The following is a 13311-nucleotide window of genomic DNA, read 5'->3' as shown; positions in this document are numbered from 1 at the left end:
CAGTGCGGGGGCCTCCGAGGCCGGGATTGGAATCCTGCCAAGGGGTTAGGCCGGTGCAGGGGCCAATGGCCAGCATCGGAGCCTGGCATGAGGCAAGTTCACTCCTGCGGCCTCCAAGGCCGGGACCAAAGCCAGCTTAGGGGTTAGACCGGTGCAGGGGCCAGCGAGACCAGAACTGGGGCCTCCCATGAGGCAAGGCCGCTGCTTGAGCCAGCGAGGTCTGGATCAGTCCACTGAGTAGCCAGGCCACTACTGGGACCATCAAGAGTGGGATCGGTACTTGCAATGCAGCATGCACAGAGAAATATCGTAGAAAATATAAATCAGACGCTTCTCTTAATCAGCAATAACTAGGAGGAAAAGGGCAACAGGAAGAGGTTGAGCTATAGAAAGGGCCCTATAGTGAAGCAACTAATGTGACCAATCAGAGGGTATGTAATACTGGAGGATGGAGCCTCTTTAAAACGCCGGAGGTACATAAACAAATGTATCAAAGTAAATCACCAAAGAAGAGTGGGATGGAGGGAGGGGGAGGGAATGGGATGGGGGCTGGAGGAGGGCTAATTGGATGATGTGTGCTTGTATATACTCTCAAGTCTTGTACTCCAATGTGATTGATACATGACTACAATGCACCAATTTAAAAAATAAATTAATAAAAAAAAAAGAAAATAAAGTATAAAGGGCTAGGGGTTTAGATTGGAGGCAGAATGCTCCTGGGTTCAATTCCTAGTACCCAAACAAGATAACCATAGTGCTTTTGTACTTGTTCCTTGGTATATCATTATAGTAGCCTTTTCTGCTATACTAGCAGATTAAGCATTTTTTATTCTATAGCATACCAGTAGTTTTTTAAATTTTTTTAATTTTGACAATTTCATTTAAAATAGCTACAGGAATAATATAATTTTCTTACACTCTTCAACCACATTCTTTAAATATTAATATTTTACCACATTTGTGCTTCTCTCATTTTCTCTCTCCCTTCCTACTTCCCTCCCTCTCAATATGTGCACGTTGACAAGACTTTTTTTCTTGAATTGCCATTTGCAGGCATATTGCTTCTTTATCCCTAAATACTTAAATATGATTCCTAAAAAAGTAAGGATACTCTTATACCTAATCATAGTACTATCAAAATCACAAAATTAACACTGATATTCTAATCTATAAACTTTTATATTTCACCAGTCTTTCCAGTTATGTCTCAGAATTCATTTACTGTCACTTTAGACTCCTTGAATATCGACTAGTTCTTTAGTCTTTGTGTTTCTTGACAGAGATGTATTTGGATGCCCTCTAATTGTTTCCTCAAATGGATTCATATTTTGCATATAACTATCAGAAATATTTTCTACTTTTCCATTTTCAGTTCATTATGTGCAAAGTTCATGATGTTGATGGGTCATGTTACTAGTCTTGTTAACTTTGATTACTTGATTAGGCTGGTGTCTCAATCTTTTAACACCTTATGGCTTGCATACTCATTGCTTTGTAGACCAGAGCCTTGTATGTCATTTACCTTGTATGGTTTTATAGGAATTAATATTGTATCTTAATCCTTAAAAGTTCCTTGAAGATTTGGTCTCATTCTTAGTAAGTACTCAAAAAAAAGAGAATAACACTAATGTTTTCCTACTGGTTTTATAAATTTGTTTGCAGATGGAGAACTTAATGTTCTAGATGACATTTTAACTGAAGTACCAGAACAGGATGATGAACTGTATAATCCAGAGAGTGAACAAGATAAAAACGAGAAAAAGGGTATGTGAGATTTCTATTATTTTTGTTAAAATAATGGTATAGGTAGAGGAAATTCAATTTCTTAAGAAAACCACAGTGCTTTTGTACTTGTTCATTGGTAGTTAATACCAAAAGCACCTAACAATTGTTACTTATAGTAGACCTTATTTCATTTTATTTTTTTAATTAATTAATTTATTTATTTTTTGGTGTTACTGGGGTTCTTGGAAGCCCTTCTACCTCCGGGCTACACTCCCAGACCTATTTGTCTACATTTTTATTTGGAAACAGGGTCTCCTAAGCCAGCACGCGTGGCTGGCTTCGAACCTGTGCGATCCTCCTATCTCTGCCTCCCAAGCGCGGGGATAATAAGCGTGTACCACCATGGCCGGCTAGACCTTATTTTATATGTGTAAGAATAATCTATATTTTTAAACCTAGGATTTATTTACTTCAGTTGAACTAAAGTTTTTTTTTGTTTTGTTGGTGGGGATTGAACCTAGGATCATTTCCACCTCTGAATATCTCCAGCTTCTTTCTTTCTCCTTTTGGAAATTGGGTCTTGCTAAATTATTGAGGGTTTCACCAAGTTGTTGAGGCTGGCCTCGAACCTGCATTCTTTCTTTCTCAGTCTCTCAGTATAATCCCTGGGATTATAGGCATATACCACTACAGCCACCTGAATTAAAGTTTTCTTTTTAAATTCTAGAGTAAAAAATTTTAGAAGACGTTTTAAAGAAATGAGACTTTAGTTTTTCTCCCTGATGCATATTATTTATAAATCTTTGATGGAATTCTAGAAATACTTTTATATGTATTTTTAAATTGTGTTTTAAAGGATCAAAAAGAAAAAGTGACCGAATGGAATCTACTGACACCAAGCGACAAAAGCCTTCTGTCCATTCAAGACAATTGATTTCTAAGCCACTAAGCTCATCTGTTAGCAATAACAAAAGATTAGTTAGTACAAAAGGAAAGTCAGTCGCAGAGTATAAAAATGAGGATTATCAAAGATCTGAAAGAAACAAGCGTCTAGATGCTGATCGGAAAATTCGTCTGTCAAGCAGTGCCTCCAGAGAACCTTACAAGAGTCAGCCTGAAAAAACTTGTCTACGGAAAAGGGATCCTTCTGAAAGGAGGGCCAAATCTCCTACACCAGATGGTTCTGAGGTAGTAAATATTATTGCAGATATAAAACAGAAAGCAGTTCTTTTTGAGGCTTTAGAACTATATATTCATCTTGACTTTGTCTGTTATATGACTGCTGATTCCCTTTTTCTTTAAACATCAGAGAATTGGACTTGAAGTTGATAGACGAGCAAGCCGATCCAGCCAGTCTTCTAAGGAAGAAGTGAACTCTGAAGAATATGGCTCTGACCATGAGACTGGCAGCAGTGGTTCTTCTGATGAGCAAGGCAACAACACTGAGAATGAGGAGGAAGGAGTGGAAGAAGAGGTAGAGGAAGATGAAGAGGTAGAAGAAGATGCAGAGGATGATGAGGAAGTAGATGAAGATGGAGAGGAGGAAGAGGAAGAGGAGGAGGAGGAGGAGGAAGAGGAGGAAGAGGAGGAAGAATATGAACAGGATGAGAGAGACCAGAAGGAGGAGGGAAATGATTATGACACTCGAAGTGAGGCCAGTGACTCTGGTTCTGAATCTGTTTCCTTTACTGATGGATCTGTCAGATCTGGTTCAGGCTCAGATGGATCAGGTACTGTTTTTTAATATGTTAAACCTTGTCCTTTTTTTGAACCTGGTTTAGTTCTGTGTATTTAAAGTATAAAAATTTTGAGGTTATAGAGGATATCAAGAGGATTATCTTAAGATCTTTTGTAGTTATGCTGTTAAATCTTAAAGATACTTAAGTAACTTTGAATAGGATTTGTATATTTTAGTAAAGATGTTTTTTGGCTATAAATTGATTTGTTATAAAATAGCCTAAGTTGCTGCCTATGGAAGTGTATTTCAGATCTTAATGTAGAACTTAGATTTTCAGACTTGACAGCAGTTTATTTAAATGTTTATGTACTTGGAGGTATGTTTACAAGGAATCTTCCTACTAGGTTATTACAGTATTTTAAAAATAAAATAGCCTTAGACTTCTGTGATGTGGCAGCAGAACCAAACAACTTTTTTTCCTCTTTCTTATTGAACTGGGGGTATTTTACCTCTGAGCTATAACCCCAGTCCTTTAATTTTTATTGTTGTTTTTTTGTTTTGAAATAGGGTCATTTTTCCTTGGGAGCACAAACTTTTCTTCCATTCTCTGCCTGAGTTAACTGAGGCAGGGTCTAGAGAGGCTGAGGTATCAAGGTACAAGATGGAAGACTAAATTTTTTATAAAAAGATTGGATAAGAACCATTTTGACTCATCAATACTGTGTGCCTACCTCTTTATCCCTCTCTGACCCATGAGACAAAATGTTTAGTCTAGTCTAGTTGTAGTCATATGGCTGAGTAGCAGTATCTTGGAGGAGAATTCAGAGGGTACAGCAAGGAAGAGAGATCAGGTCAGGGTACCTTTGGCTACTGTTAAGGTGATTATAGTCTCATGGATGTCTTACATCAAAATGCTATTGGATTTGCCACATAAAATGTACTAAACATTCGAATACATGAAAAACTTTTCAAAATAATTTAGTTTCATTATTGTAGATTTACTTACCATTAGTTGTACATTGTTAGTAAATCCTTATGTGTTTAACCAGATTAATGAAAGTGTCACCACTTGCTGAAGCTGTCCTCGAAACTGTGACCCTCCTGTCATAGCCTCTCAAGTGTTGGGATTACAGGTGTACACCACCATGCCCAGCTAGTAAAGCTTAGGCTTGATGCAGTATAAGTGATAGACCAAAGAGCCAGCTGTTTTCTAATGATTGAAACCTGAAGTACATTCAGCTTTTTCTTTCAAGTTTTAGGTTTGAGATTTATTTTTGAAAGTGATTAAATCTTTATAATTGAATAGGGAATATCTTTGCTCCTATCATGCCTTTCAAAAACTGAGATATATGCTTTGCAATTTATAATGTATATGGAATAAAAATATATTGATAATATAAATGAGTATTATTGTGGTGAATGTATAAAACCACCCATAGGGGTAGAGATTATTTTCTTATAGTGTCTTTTTTGTATCTCTGTTAAGAATTATATTTCTCAGTCTTAAATGTTTATAGTAAGTCAAACAATGGGTGCTTAAATATGTAACAAATGATGTCCATAATGTACAGCAGTGTACTTGATGATACTTATATAGAGAGAAAACATTTCAGATTGAATGATAGAACAGGACATGCTGGCACACTTCTACATCAAAATTAAAAAAGGGATGAGGAGGTAACTAGACATAGACTGCAACTGGGTACAATCCCCAGTACGTTTCCCCCCTCCATAAAACTCAAATTTTTATGGTAACCTTTAATTTTATAATAAATCTGTTTAAATTTTGTTAGTAGAAGAGATTTATTGTATCTTTTGTTTTATATTAAAGGAAAAATCTCATTAGAAAGTCTCATGGAACCTGCTTTCGATACTATATTAAATATATAGATTGCCGGGTGTGGTGGTGCATGCTTGTAATCCCTGCACTTGGGAGGCTGAGACAGGAGGATTGCACAGGTTTGAAGCCAGCCTCAGCTGCTTAGTGAGGCTCTTAGCAACTTAGTGAGACCCTGTTTCCAAATAAAATATAAAATAGGTCTGGGAGGATAACCGGGAGGTAGACAGCCTCTGGGTTCCACCCCCAGTACCACACACACAAAAAATGAAGTAAATAAATAAATATACAGGTTATTTTTCTCATAAAAAAGTCTCTGCTGTGCATGAAAGAAAAACAGGGTAGTTTTGGACTTGATTAGGAAATGTCAGTTTTTATTTTGGGTATTGGAGGCTGAACCCAGGGACATTCTACTTTGGAGCTATACCCCAACCCTATCCCATCCATCCATCCTCCCTCCCTCCCTCCCTCCCTCCCTCCCTCCCTCCCTCCCTCCCTCCCTCCCTTCCTTCCCTCCCTACTTTGAAACAAGTTTTTATTAAGTTGCTGAGGACGTGAACCTGATCCTCTTCTCATAGCCTCCCAGAAATGGGGATTATAGCATGCAGCATCATACACAACTTTGAGATGTTAGTTTTTAAATACAAGGGATCATAATCACTGTTTAGTTTCAGTATCATAAGTTACAGACTTCATTTCATTTTACCTTTTTTTCTTAGGATTTTTAGTAATACTAGTTGATAAAGCTTTGTTAGATGACTTACTTTTTTTTTTTTTTTTGGCAGTAATGGGCATTGAACCTAGGAGCAGTTTACCTTCGAACTACACCCCCAGCCTGATTTTTTAATTATTATTCTTAATTTTAAAAAGTGTCTTACTAAGTTGCAGAGGGCCTTACTAAGTCCCTGGCCTAAGTACTGGGATTACACATCTGTGCCACCATGCTCTGCTTATTCTTTTGATTGAGGAGTAATAGTTGGAGGAGGAGGGGGTCATACAGTTAAGAGCAGTGGAAGTCACTTATACAAAAAGGATGAAAATTCCTTAGAGATTTCTTATAGGAGTGACACGTTTAACATTATATAAAAACAGTTGGGCAGAATTTTTTGCTTTAAATGTCCTTTATATTCGTGAGAGATCCTTTTACTACTTCAAACCAAATGCTGTTTTGGGGGGAGCATATTGAGGATTGAAGATTGAACCCAGGAGAGTCTACCTCCAGGCTACAATCTCAGCCCTTTTCTGTTTTTCATTTTGAAACGATCTCACCAAATTGCAGAGGCTGTCTTTGAAACTGTGATCCTTTTTCAGCCTCCCTAGTACTGGAATTACATACATATGCTCTTGCACCTGGTTAAGATAGCCTTTTTTTGCGGTGCTCGGTATGGAACTCAGGGGTGTTCTACCTCTGAGCTACACTCCCAGCCCTATTTTTTATTCTTTAGTTTGAAACAAGGCCTCATTAAGTTGTAGCAGGTCCCATTAAGTAGCTGAGGCTCTCCTTGAACACGGATCTTTCTCTCAGCCTCTCAAGTACTGGGATTATAAACAAGATACTCTTTTTATTTGGTCTTTTTTCTTCTTGACAGCTACTCTCCCTCCTGCCCCCATTCATAGTGCTAGATTTTCCTTTTCCTTCCCCTCCAGTATTGTAGTGTTCTCACTCCTAAATATTTATGAGGTCCCTTTTCTTTCCTTTTTTTGATTCTGAGGATTGAACCCAGGTGCATTCTACTATACCCGCGGCCCTTTTTTATGTTTTATAACAGTCTAGCTAGGTTACTGAGAATGTTGATAGGCTCTTCAGGCTGGTTCAAACCTGCAATCCTCTTTTCTTAGCCTCCCAAGTACTGAGATTACAAATGTGCACCACCATGCCTTATTTTTCTTTTTTTTCCTCTAGCTTCCATATGGCCCTTAATTTACTGAGTCAGGCTGATCTCACTTAACATGATGTTCCCTAGTTCCTGGGGAAGGAACCAGACAAAGTAATTTTATGTGCCTGTATGAAGTAATCATTATGCATCTCACTATTGTGTAATTACAGTGTACCAATAAAAATTAAATAAGGAATAATTTTTTATTTTTATTTATTTATTTGTGGTCCTGGAGATTGGACCCAGCGGCATTCTACCTCCTAGCTACGCCCCCAGCCCTGTTTTAGTTTTATTTTGAAACAGTCTTTATGTTCATGAGAGTCTTACTTCTTGCTGAGCCTGTCCTCAAACTTGCAATCCTTTTTCTTTTTTCTTTTTTTTTTTTTTTTTAAGCCCCACCAAGTACTGGGACAAATGTGTGCCACCACACCTGGCTGGAAATAAAATTTTTAAGGAAAAAAGATTCTAAACATAAATATATTACCCTCAGGCTCATCAATTCATAAGGCTTAGAGTCTTGGAAGAAATATTCAAGGAGAAAATTAAAAGAAATGTGGTACAACTTCTGAAAGAAATAATAAAAAGAACCAAAAAGCTGGCTAAATCTTGGTAACCCCTCCTTTAAAGAATAGTAATAAAATAACTTTTTTCCTCAGTAAGAAGAGAGATCAGGGTTTGTACTCTCAAGCGATAGATGTGTTTTTAAGTTTGTGGGACTGTGGCAAAGTAAGGTGAGGTTTTCTCACCTGTAAAGGAGACTTTTATGAGTTTGCTCTTAGGATTAAGGGAAATTATTTAGAGCTTTTAAATTAGCTGACATGCAGTTGAATATTGTATGTATTAATCACTGATTATTGTTTTTCAGCTTATCATTGTTTTTATGAAAATAATGTATGTATTTTCCTTCTTACTCCTTACTGCCTAGCTGAAGAATTAAGGAGTTTATTGTCATGGTATAATTAAAATGGCAAGAGGTAGAGGAGCTTACTTCTATTTTAAGTCATGTATATGCTTATAAAGTTACAACTTAAGTTTGAAATGGTTCTTATGTGCTGGGTAATTCAAACCTTTTTTGTACTAAAGACTCCCAGCTTTCTTATAGTAATACACAGGTGATCATTAAGATTTTAGACATAAACTTAAAATTTGAAAAGACTCTAGGGAGGGAATGGAATGTAATTGAAGACAAAAAAAAAGCATTGGTAACAGAATCACTATGCTGTGTATTTTTTTTCCCCATTTGGAAAGCTATTCCTCATCAGACATCTTTTTTTCTTTCTTTCTTTTTTTTTTTTTTTTTTTTTTTTTTTGGTGGCACTGGGGATGGAACCCAGGGGCTTTCTATGTCTGGACTATACTCCCAGACCTATTTTATATTTTATTTGGAAACAGGGTCTCACTAAGTTACTGAGAGCCTCACTAAGTAGCCGAGACTGGCTGTGAACCTGTAGATCCTCCTGTCTCAGCCTCCCAAGCGTGGGGATTACAAGCATGGGCCACCACGCCTGGCATCAGACATCTTAAGACTCAGGTTTGGCACATGCCAAACTTTGGAGGATGAGAAAGTATGATTTCAGGTTTGAGGTCAGCCTTAATAAGGCCATGTTTCAAAGTAAAAAAGGCCTGAGGGCTGAGCTTGGAGGAAGAATTTTTCTGGGGGTTCAATCCCCAGTCTGTCTCTGTGTCCCCCCCCCCTCTCTCTCTCTCTCACACACACACACACCTTGGGTATAGTGGCATATCCTAGTACTTGGAAGACTGAGATAGGCGGCTTACAGGTTAGAAGCTAGCCACTTCAACTTTTTGAGACCCTGTTTTAAAATTAAAAAAGAACTGGGTGTTTAGCTCAGAAGTAAAATGCCCCTGGGTTCAATCTCTAGTACCAATAAAAAAAAAAAGAAAGAAAGAAATTGTAGTTGGAATTGTGATGAAGATATAAGCATAGTTAAAACAAAAGACTGTTACCTGGTACATAGAAAGCTTAGAAAATTTTAGTGAAAAAAAAATTATTCACTTTTTACAGGTTTTTAACCCCTTAGAATTTAAGACTGACATTTTATATAGAGAGTAACTAAGTACTTGATTTCTCATGTATATCGTTGTGCTTGTATTGATTGAAATTCATAAGATGTTTGCTTTTTCAACAATTTCTTTAAAATTGGACACCTTGTGATCTTTGTAAAAACTATATAATGATACATTCTTTGAATACCTGTGTTAGTTTCTGTATTTTGATGTTTTTAAAACATGATTTTTTTTTTTAAGATGAGAAAAAGAAGGAAAGGAAGAGAGCCAGAGGCATATCACCAATTGTATTTGATAGAAGTGGAAGTTCTGCATCAGAGTCATATGCAGGTGATACCATTTATTTGTGATCATATCTGAATGATTCTATTGTAATCTGCTTTAGAAAGTGTGTGGAGGCTATAGTTTATTTAGTGTGAACTGTTAATGTCCATTATTACTGATTTTTGGCATGTTCAGTGTAATTCTAGAGAAAACTAAGCATTTTCTTATTTTAATCCTGTTCTGTTACTGCTTAAGTGGAATTTTCACTTTTTTTTCTTGGAAGATGATGATTCAGTGACTAGATTTCTGAGTGGGAAATTGCTCAAATATATTTTAAAAAATTCAAACAACCCCAAAACAAAACACTCGTACACATTGAGAAGTATTTTTTTGTGTGTGTGGGTGCGCCAGGAAGAATAATTTGTCTTGAATGAGAATTTTATGTGACAAGACTGTAGAAATTTTGTCTTATCTCTATTAAAGCTCAATCTGAACAAATGTACTTTGGCTAAATACAGGTTCAGAAAAGAAGCATGAGAAATTATCATCTTCCGTTCGTGCTGTCCGAAAAGGTATCATTTAAATTTGAAATTGTTTTCATTGCATGCTTCATAAAGTCATTATTTTGCCTTATTGGTTCTTCATTGATGTTTTTAATGTAGTAATGTTCTGATATATTTAAAAAAAAGTGTCTTTCTTAACCTATATGCTCCATTTGTACTTCTACTGCGTATCTTTTGAACAATACCAAACACTTTAGGGTATTTTTGGACACAGCAAGGTGTGTGTTTTTGACAACATAATGCATAATGGTCTAATATCAATCTTTGAATCTTATAAAAATTTATGGAAATATTTTCATACTTATCATACTTATATATATCGGAACATCACTACGTTAGGTTTACCTTCTTGCACAATGCTGGTCTTTTCTTAGCTTTGCTTTTTCACATGTTGTGGCTTAGTTTTCCAGATTGAATGGGTGATTGTTGAGCTTTAAATTTAGCTGGGTTGTGGAGGGCTAATTTCAGGTTTTACAGTTTATATCCTATTATGTGATAATAGTCTGTTGTTAATCAGTTTGGGTTTTTTATTTTTATTTTTTCAGATCAAACCAGTAAACTCAAATATGTTCTTCAGGATGCAAGATTTTTCCTCATAAAGAGTAACAATCATGAGAATGTGTCTCTTGCCAAAGCTAAGGTATTGGCATCAGTTTTGTTGAAACTGTCTTAATCTTGAAATTTTTAAGTGGAAAAGCAGATTTGAATTGTGTCCAATAGAATTAGATACTGTGCTTTTAATTCAAACTTTAAAGATCTATAACTCAATTGTCACTCAGAATCTGATTTATGGCTAGGTGTAGGCAATCTCACATTTGAGGATTTCCCCCCAAAAAAATCTGTGATATATTTTTTCTATATCCAGTTTCTAATATTCTATTGTGTTAACACTTTAAAAAGTTTCTTTTGTTAACTTTTTGTTTTATAATGATACTTATTTTTAGCTTTTTTTTTTTTTTTGGTAATGAAGGTTGAACCTGGAACATTCTCTTCAAGTTACAACCCCCAGCCCTATTTTATTTCTTCATTTTAAAATAGGGTCTTTTCTGAGCTGCTGAGGCTTGCCTTGAATCAGAGATCCTTTTATCTGAGTCTCCTAGGTACTACTAGGATTACAGGTGTGCACCACTGCACCTGGCTCCTTGCTCATTTTAAAAACCATTTCTTTATGGAGAGAGAGTCTCTCTCACTCTCTTTTAGAAGAAAGGTCACTTGGATTTAGAAGAAAATGGAGAAGTTACCTTTAAAGGTCCACTCAAGACTTGACAGAAAAAGACATGCCCAGTTGCTAGAGGATATTTTAAGATCTTAATTTTCTTTTTTAACTAGAAAATACATTTGTGTGTTATACCACCTATTATATTTTGCAATTTTTAGTTTAAATTAAATTGAGCAACATTTTTAGCTTAATCAGAATGTTAAAACTAAAGTTAAAGCATACTACTAGCCATATTTTTTTAGTTTAAATTAAATTGAGCAACATTTTCAGCTGTAACCAGAATGTTAAAACTAAAGTCAAAACATACTACTAGCCATATTTCTTCTGTCAGTATTAATGTATGTTTCTAACTTAAAGGGTTACCGATAAAACTTTATAAACAGAAGGCAACAGTACTCTAATTCATATAGTGGGTAGTCTCCTCAGTGGAAGTAGGTTTAGACTGAAGTAATTAAGTGCTTAATGGGAAAGCAAACTTGTAGGGGTTTTTTGTTTTGTTTGTTTTGTTTTTGCGGTACTGGGGATGGAACCCAGGGTCATTGTACCTCCGAGCTACACCCCCATCCCTATTTTTTTTAGCCTTTTTAAAAATTTTTGAAACAGGGTCTCACTGAGTTGCAAAGGGCCTTACTAAGTAGCTGAGGCTGTCCACAAACAGTGATCCTCTGGTCTCAGCCTCCCAAATGCTGGGATTACAAGCGTGTGGTACCACGCCTGACAGGATGTAGAGCAAATTAGTGAGAGCTGAATTGGAGCTTCTGTCTTACCTTATCAATCCATCTCTTTTTATCTTCCATGAAGAATTGTTTAAAATGATTCAGAAATCAGTAAACAACTATATCGCAACTGTAGGCAAACACAGAGGCTTCTTCAATTTATTGATATGTAGAAATCTGATCCTAAAGGAGAAAAATTTGAGAAATGTTAGAATCTTGACGATTTCTTCGCTTAATGGGTTTCCTGACAGGAATCACATTAAATTATTTGATAGTATGCTCCCCCCCTACAGTAAGTTGTGATTTAAAAATAATTGAAGGTGATTGGCTTTATCATAAATAATTTGATCATATAAACTTTACGATTTGCTTCTGACTTACCATGTTCACTAGTTCTTTTAATGATTTTGTAAAGCTGACAATTTTCTCCATATTTTCCTGAGTTACTTTGTAAATAATTATTACCTTCTTTTGATAGTTAATGAGTATGACCTTTCTTCATTAGAGTTTTCTTGAATTTAAAGCTTATCAGCCGCCTTTGTTCTTTTGTAAATATAACTAGAATTGCAGATAAATTCAATCTGTGGCCTTTACATTATTTGTATAGGGTGTATGGTCTACGCTGCCTGTGAATGAGAAGAAATTAAATGTTGCGTTCAGATCTGCAAGAAGTGTTATCTTAATATTTTCTGTCAGGGAAAGTGGAAAATTTCAAGGTGAGAATAAAAATAATTTGGTCATATAGAAACATTAGTTATTTTGGCACCTACATATTATTTTTGTGGTATGATTTCTTAGGGTTTGCAAGACTCTCTTCAGAATCACACCATGGAGGATCTCCTATACACTGGGTTCTTCCAGCAGGAATGAATGCTAAAATGCTGGGAGGTGTCTTTAAAATTGACTGGATATGCAGGTAAATTTTACTTAGTGTACATAATTATAGTTGTTCTTGGTTTGAATGGGCTGCTATCAGTTGGGAATAATGTAAAAATTCAGTAGTGATTAGTTCTTTACTCTTTTCCTCCTTTTACCTTTTTTTTTGACTCATTCCTATGTTGATAATGGATCCATGAAATTTAACAGTATTAATATAAAAATATTCTTGTCACTGCCTTTAATCTAATATAGAATGAAAAGATTTATTTAATTTTGGATATTTATGCTGCTTGGAATGTTGGCACATTTATGTACATTTAATGATTTTAACATCCTAGTTACTGGAATGGGGAAAATAATTACCCTTTGACTTGGATAGCAATTTTGTAGGCACCTGATTTAGTTGGGAACAAGTGTCTTTTAAAGACATATTTTGAACACTGAATTACTACTACTAATTTTAGATTCCTGTCAAATTACTATACATAAGCTAATTATGTAAATCAGTTTTTATGATATACAAATATC

The 13311-nt window shown here is 35.7% G+C and overlaps 1 protein-coding gene across 3 annotated transcripts in view; it reads left to right on the top strand.

The window, feature by feature from the left end:
• The window catches only part of YTHDC1 (YTH N6-methyladenosine RNA binding protein C1), a gene marked incomplete at both ends in the record, with an annotated part of 34037 nt that overhangs the window by 5935 nt on the left and 14791 nt on the right, over positions 1–13311 (top strand). For 2 of the 3 annotated variants that reach the window (XM_080697912.1, XM_080697911.1), the window contains 8 exons: positions 1663–1764; positions 2582–2913; positions 3035–3455; positions 9383–9472; positions 9925–9978; positions 10515–10609; positions 12512–12620; positions 12703–12820. In XM_080697912.1, the coding sequence (XP_080554038.1) occupies positions 1663–1764; positions 2582–2913; positions 3035–3455; positions 9383–9472; positions 9925–9978; positions 10515–10609; positions 12512–12620; positions 12703–12820 (1321 nt within the window). The remainder of the gene's footprint in view (positions 1–1662; positions 1765–2581; positions 2914–3034; positions 3456–9382; positions 9473–9924; positions 9979–10514; positions 10610–12511; positions 12621–12702; positions 12821–13311) is intronic. The other variant, XM_080697913.1, reaches the window with a different exon arrangement.

This window comes from Muscardinus avellanarius (assembly GCF_963383645.1).
Source record: "Muscardinus avellanarius genome assembly, chromosome: 6".
In the NCBI taxonomy this organism is placed as follows: domain Eukaryota; kingdom Metazoa; phylum Chordata; class Mammalia; order Rodentia; family Gliridae; genus Muscardinus; species Muscardinus avellanarius.
The sequence above is the reverse complement of the archived record's forward strand: the minus strand, read 5'-3'. Positions and strand labels throughout refer to the sequence as shown.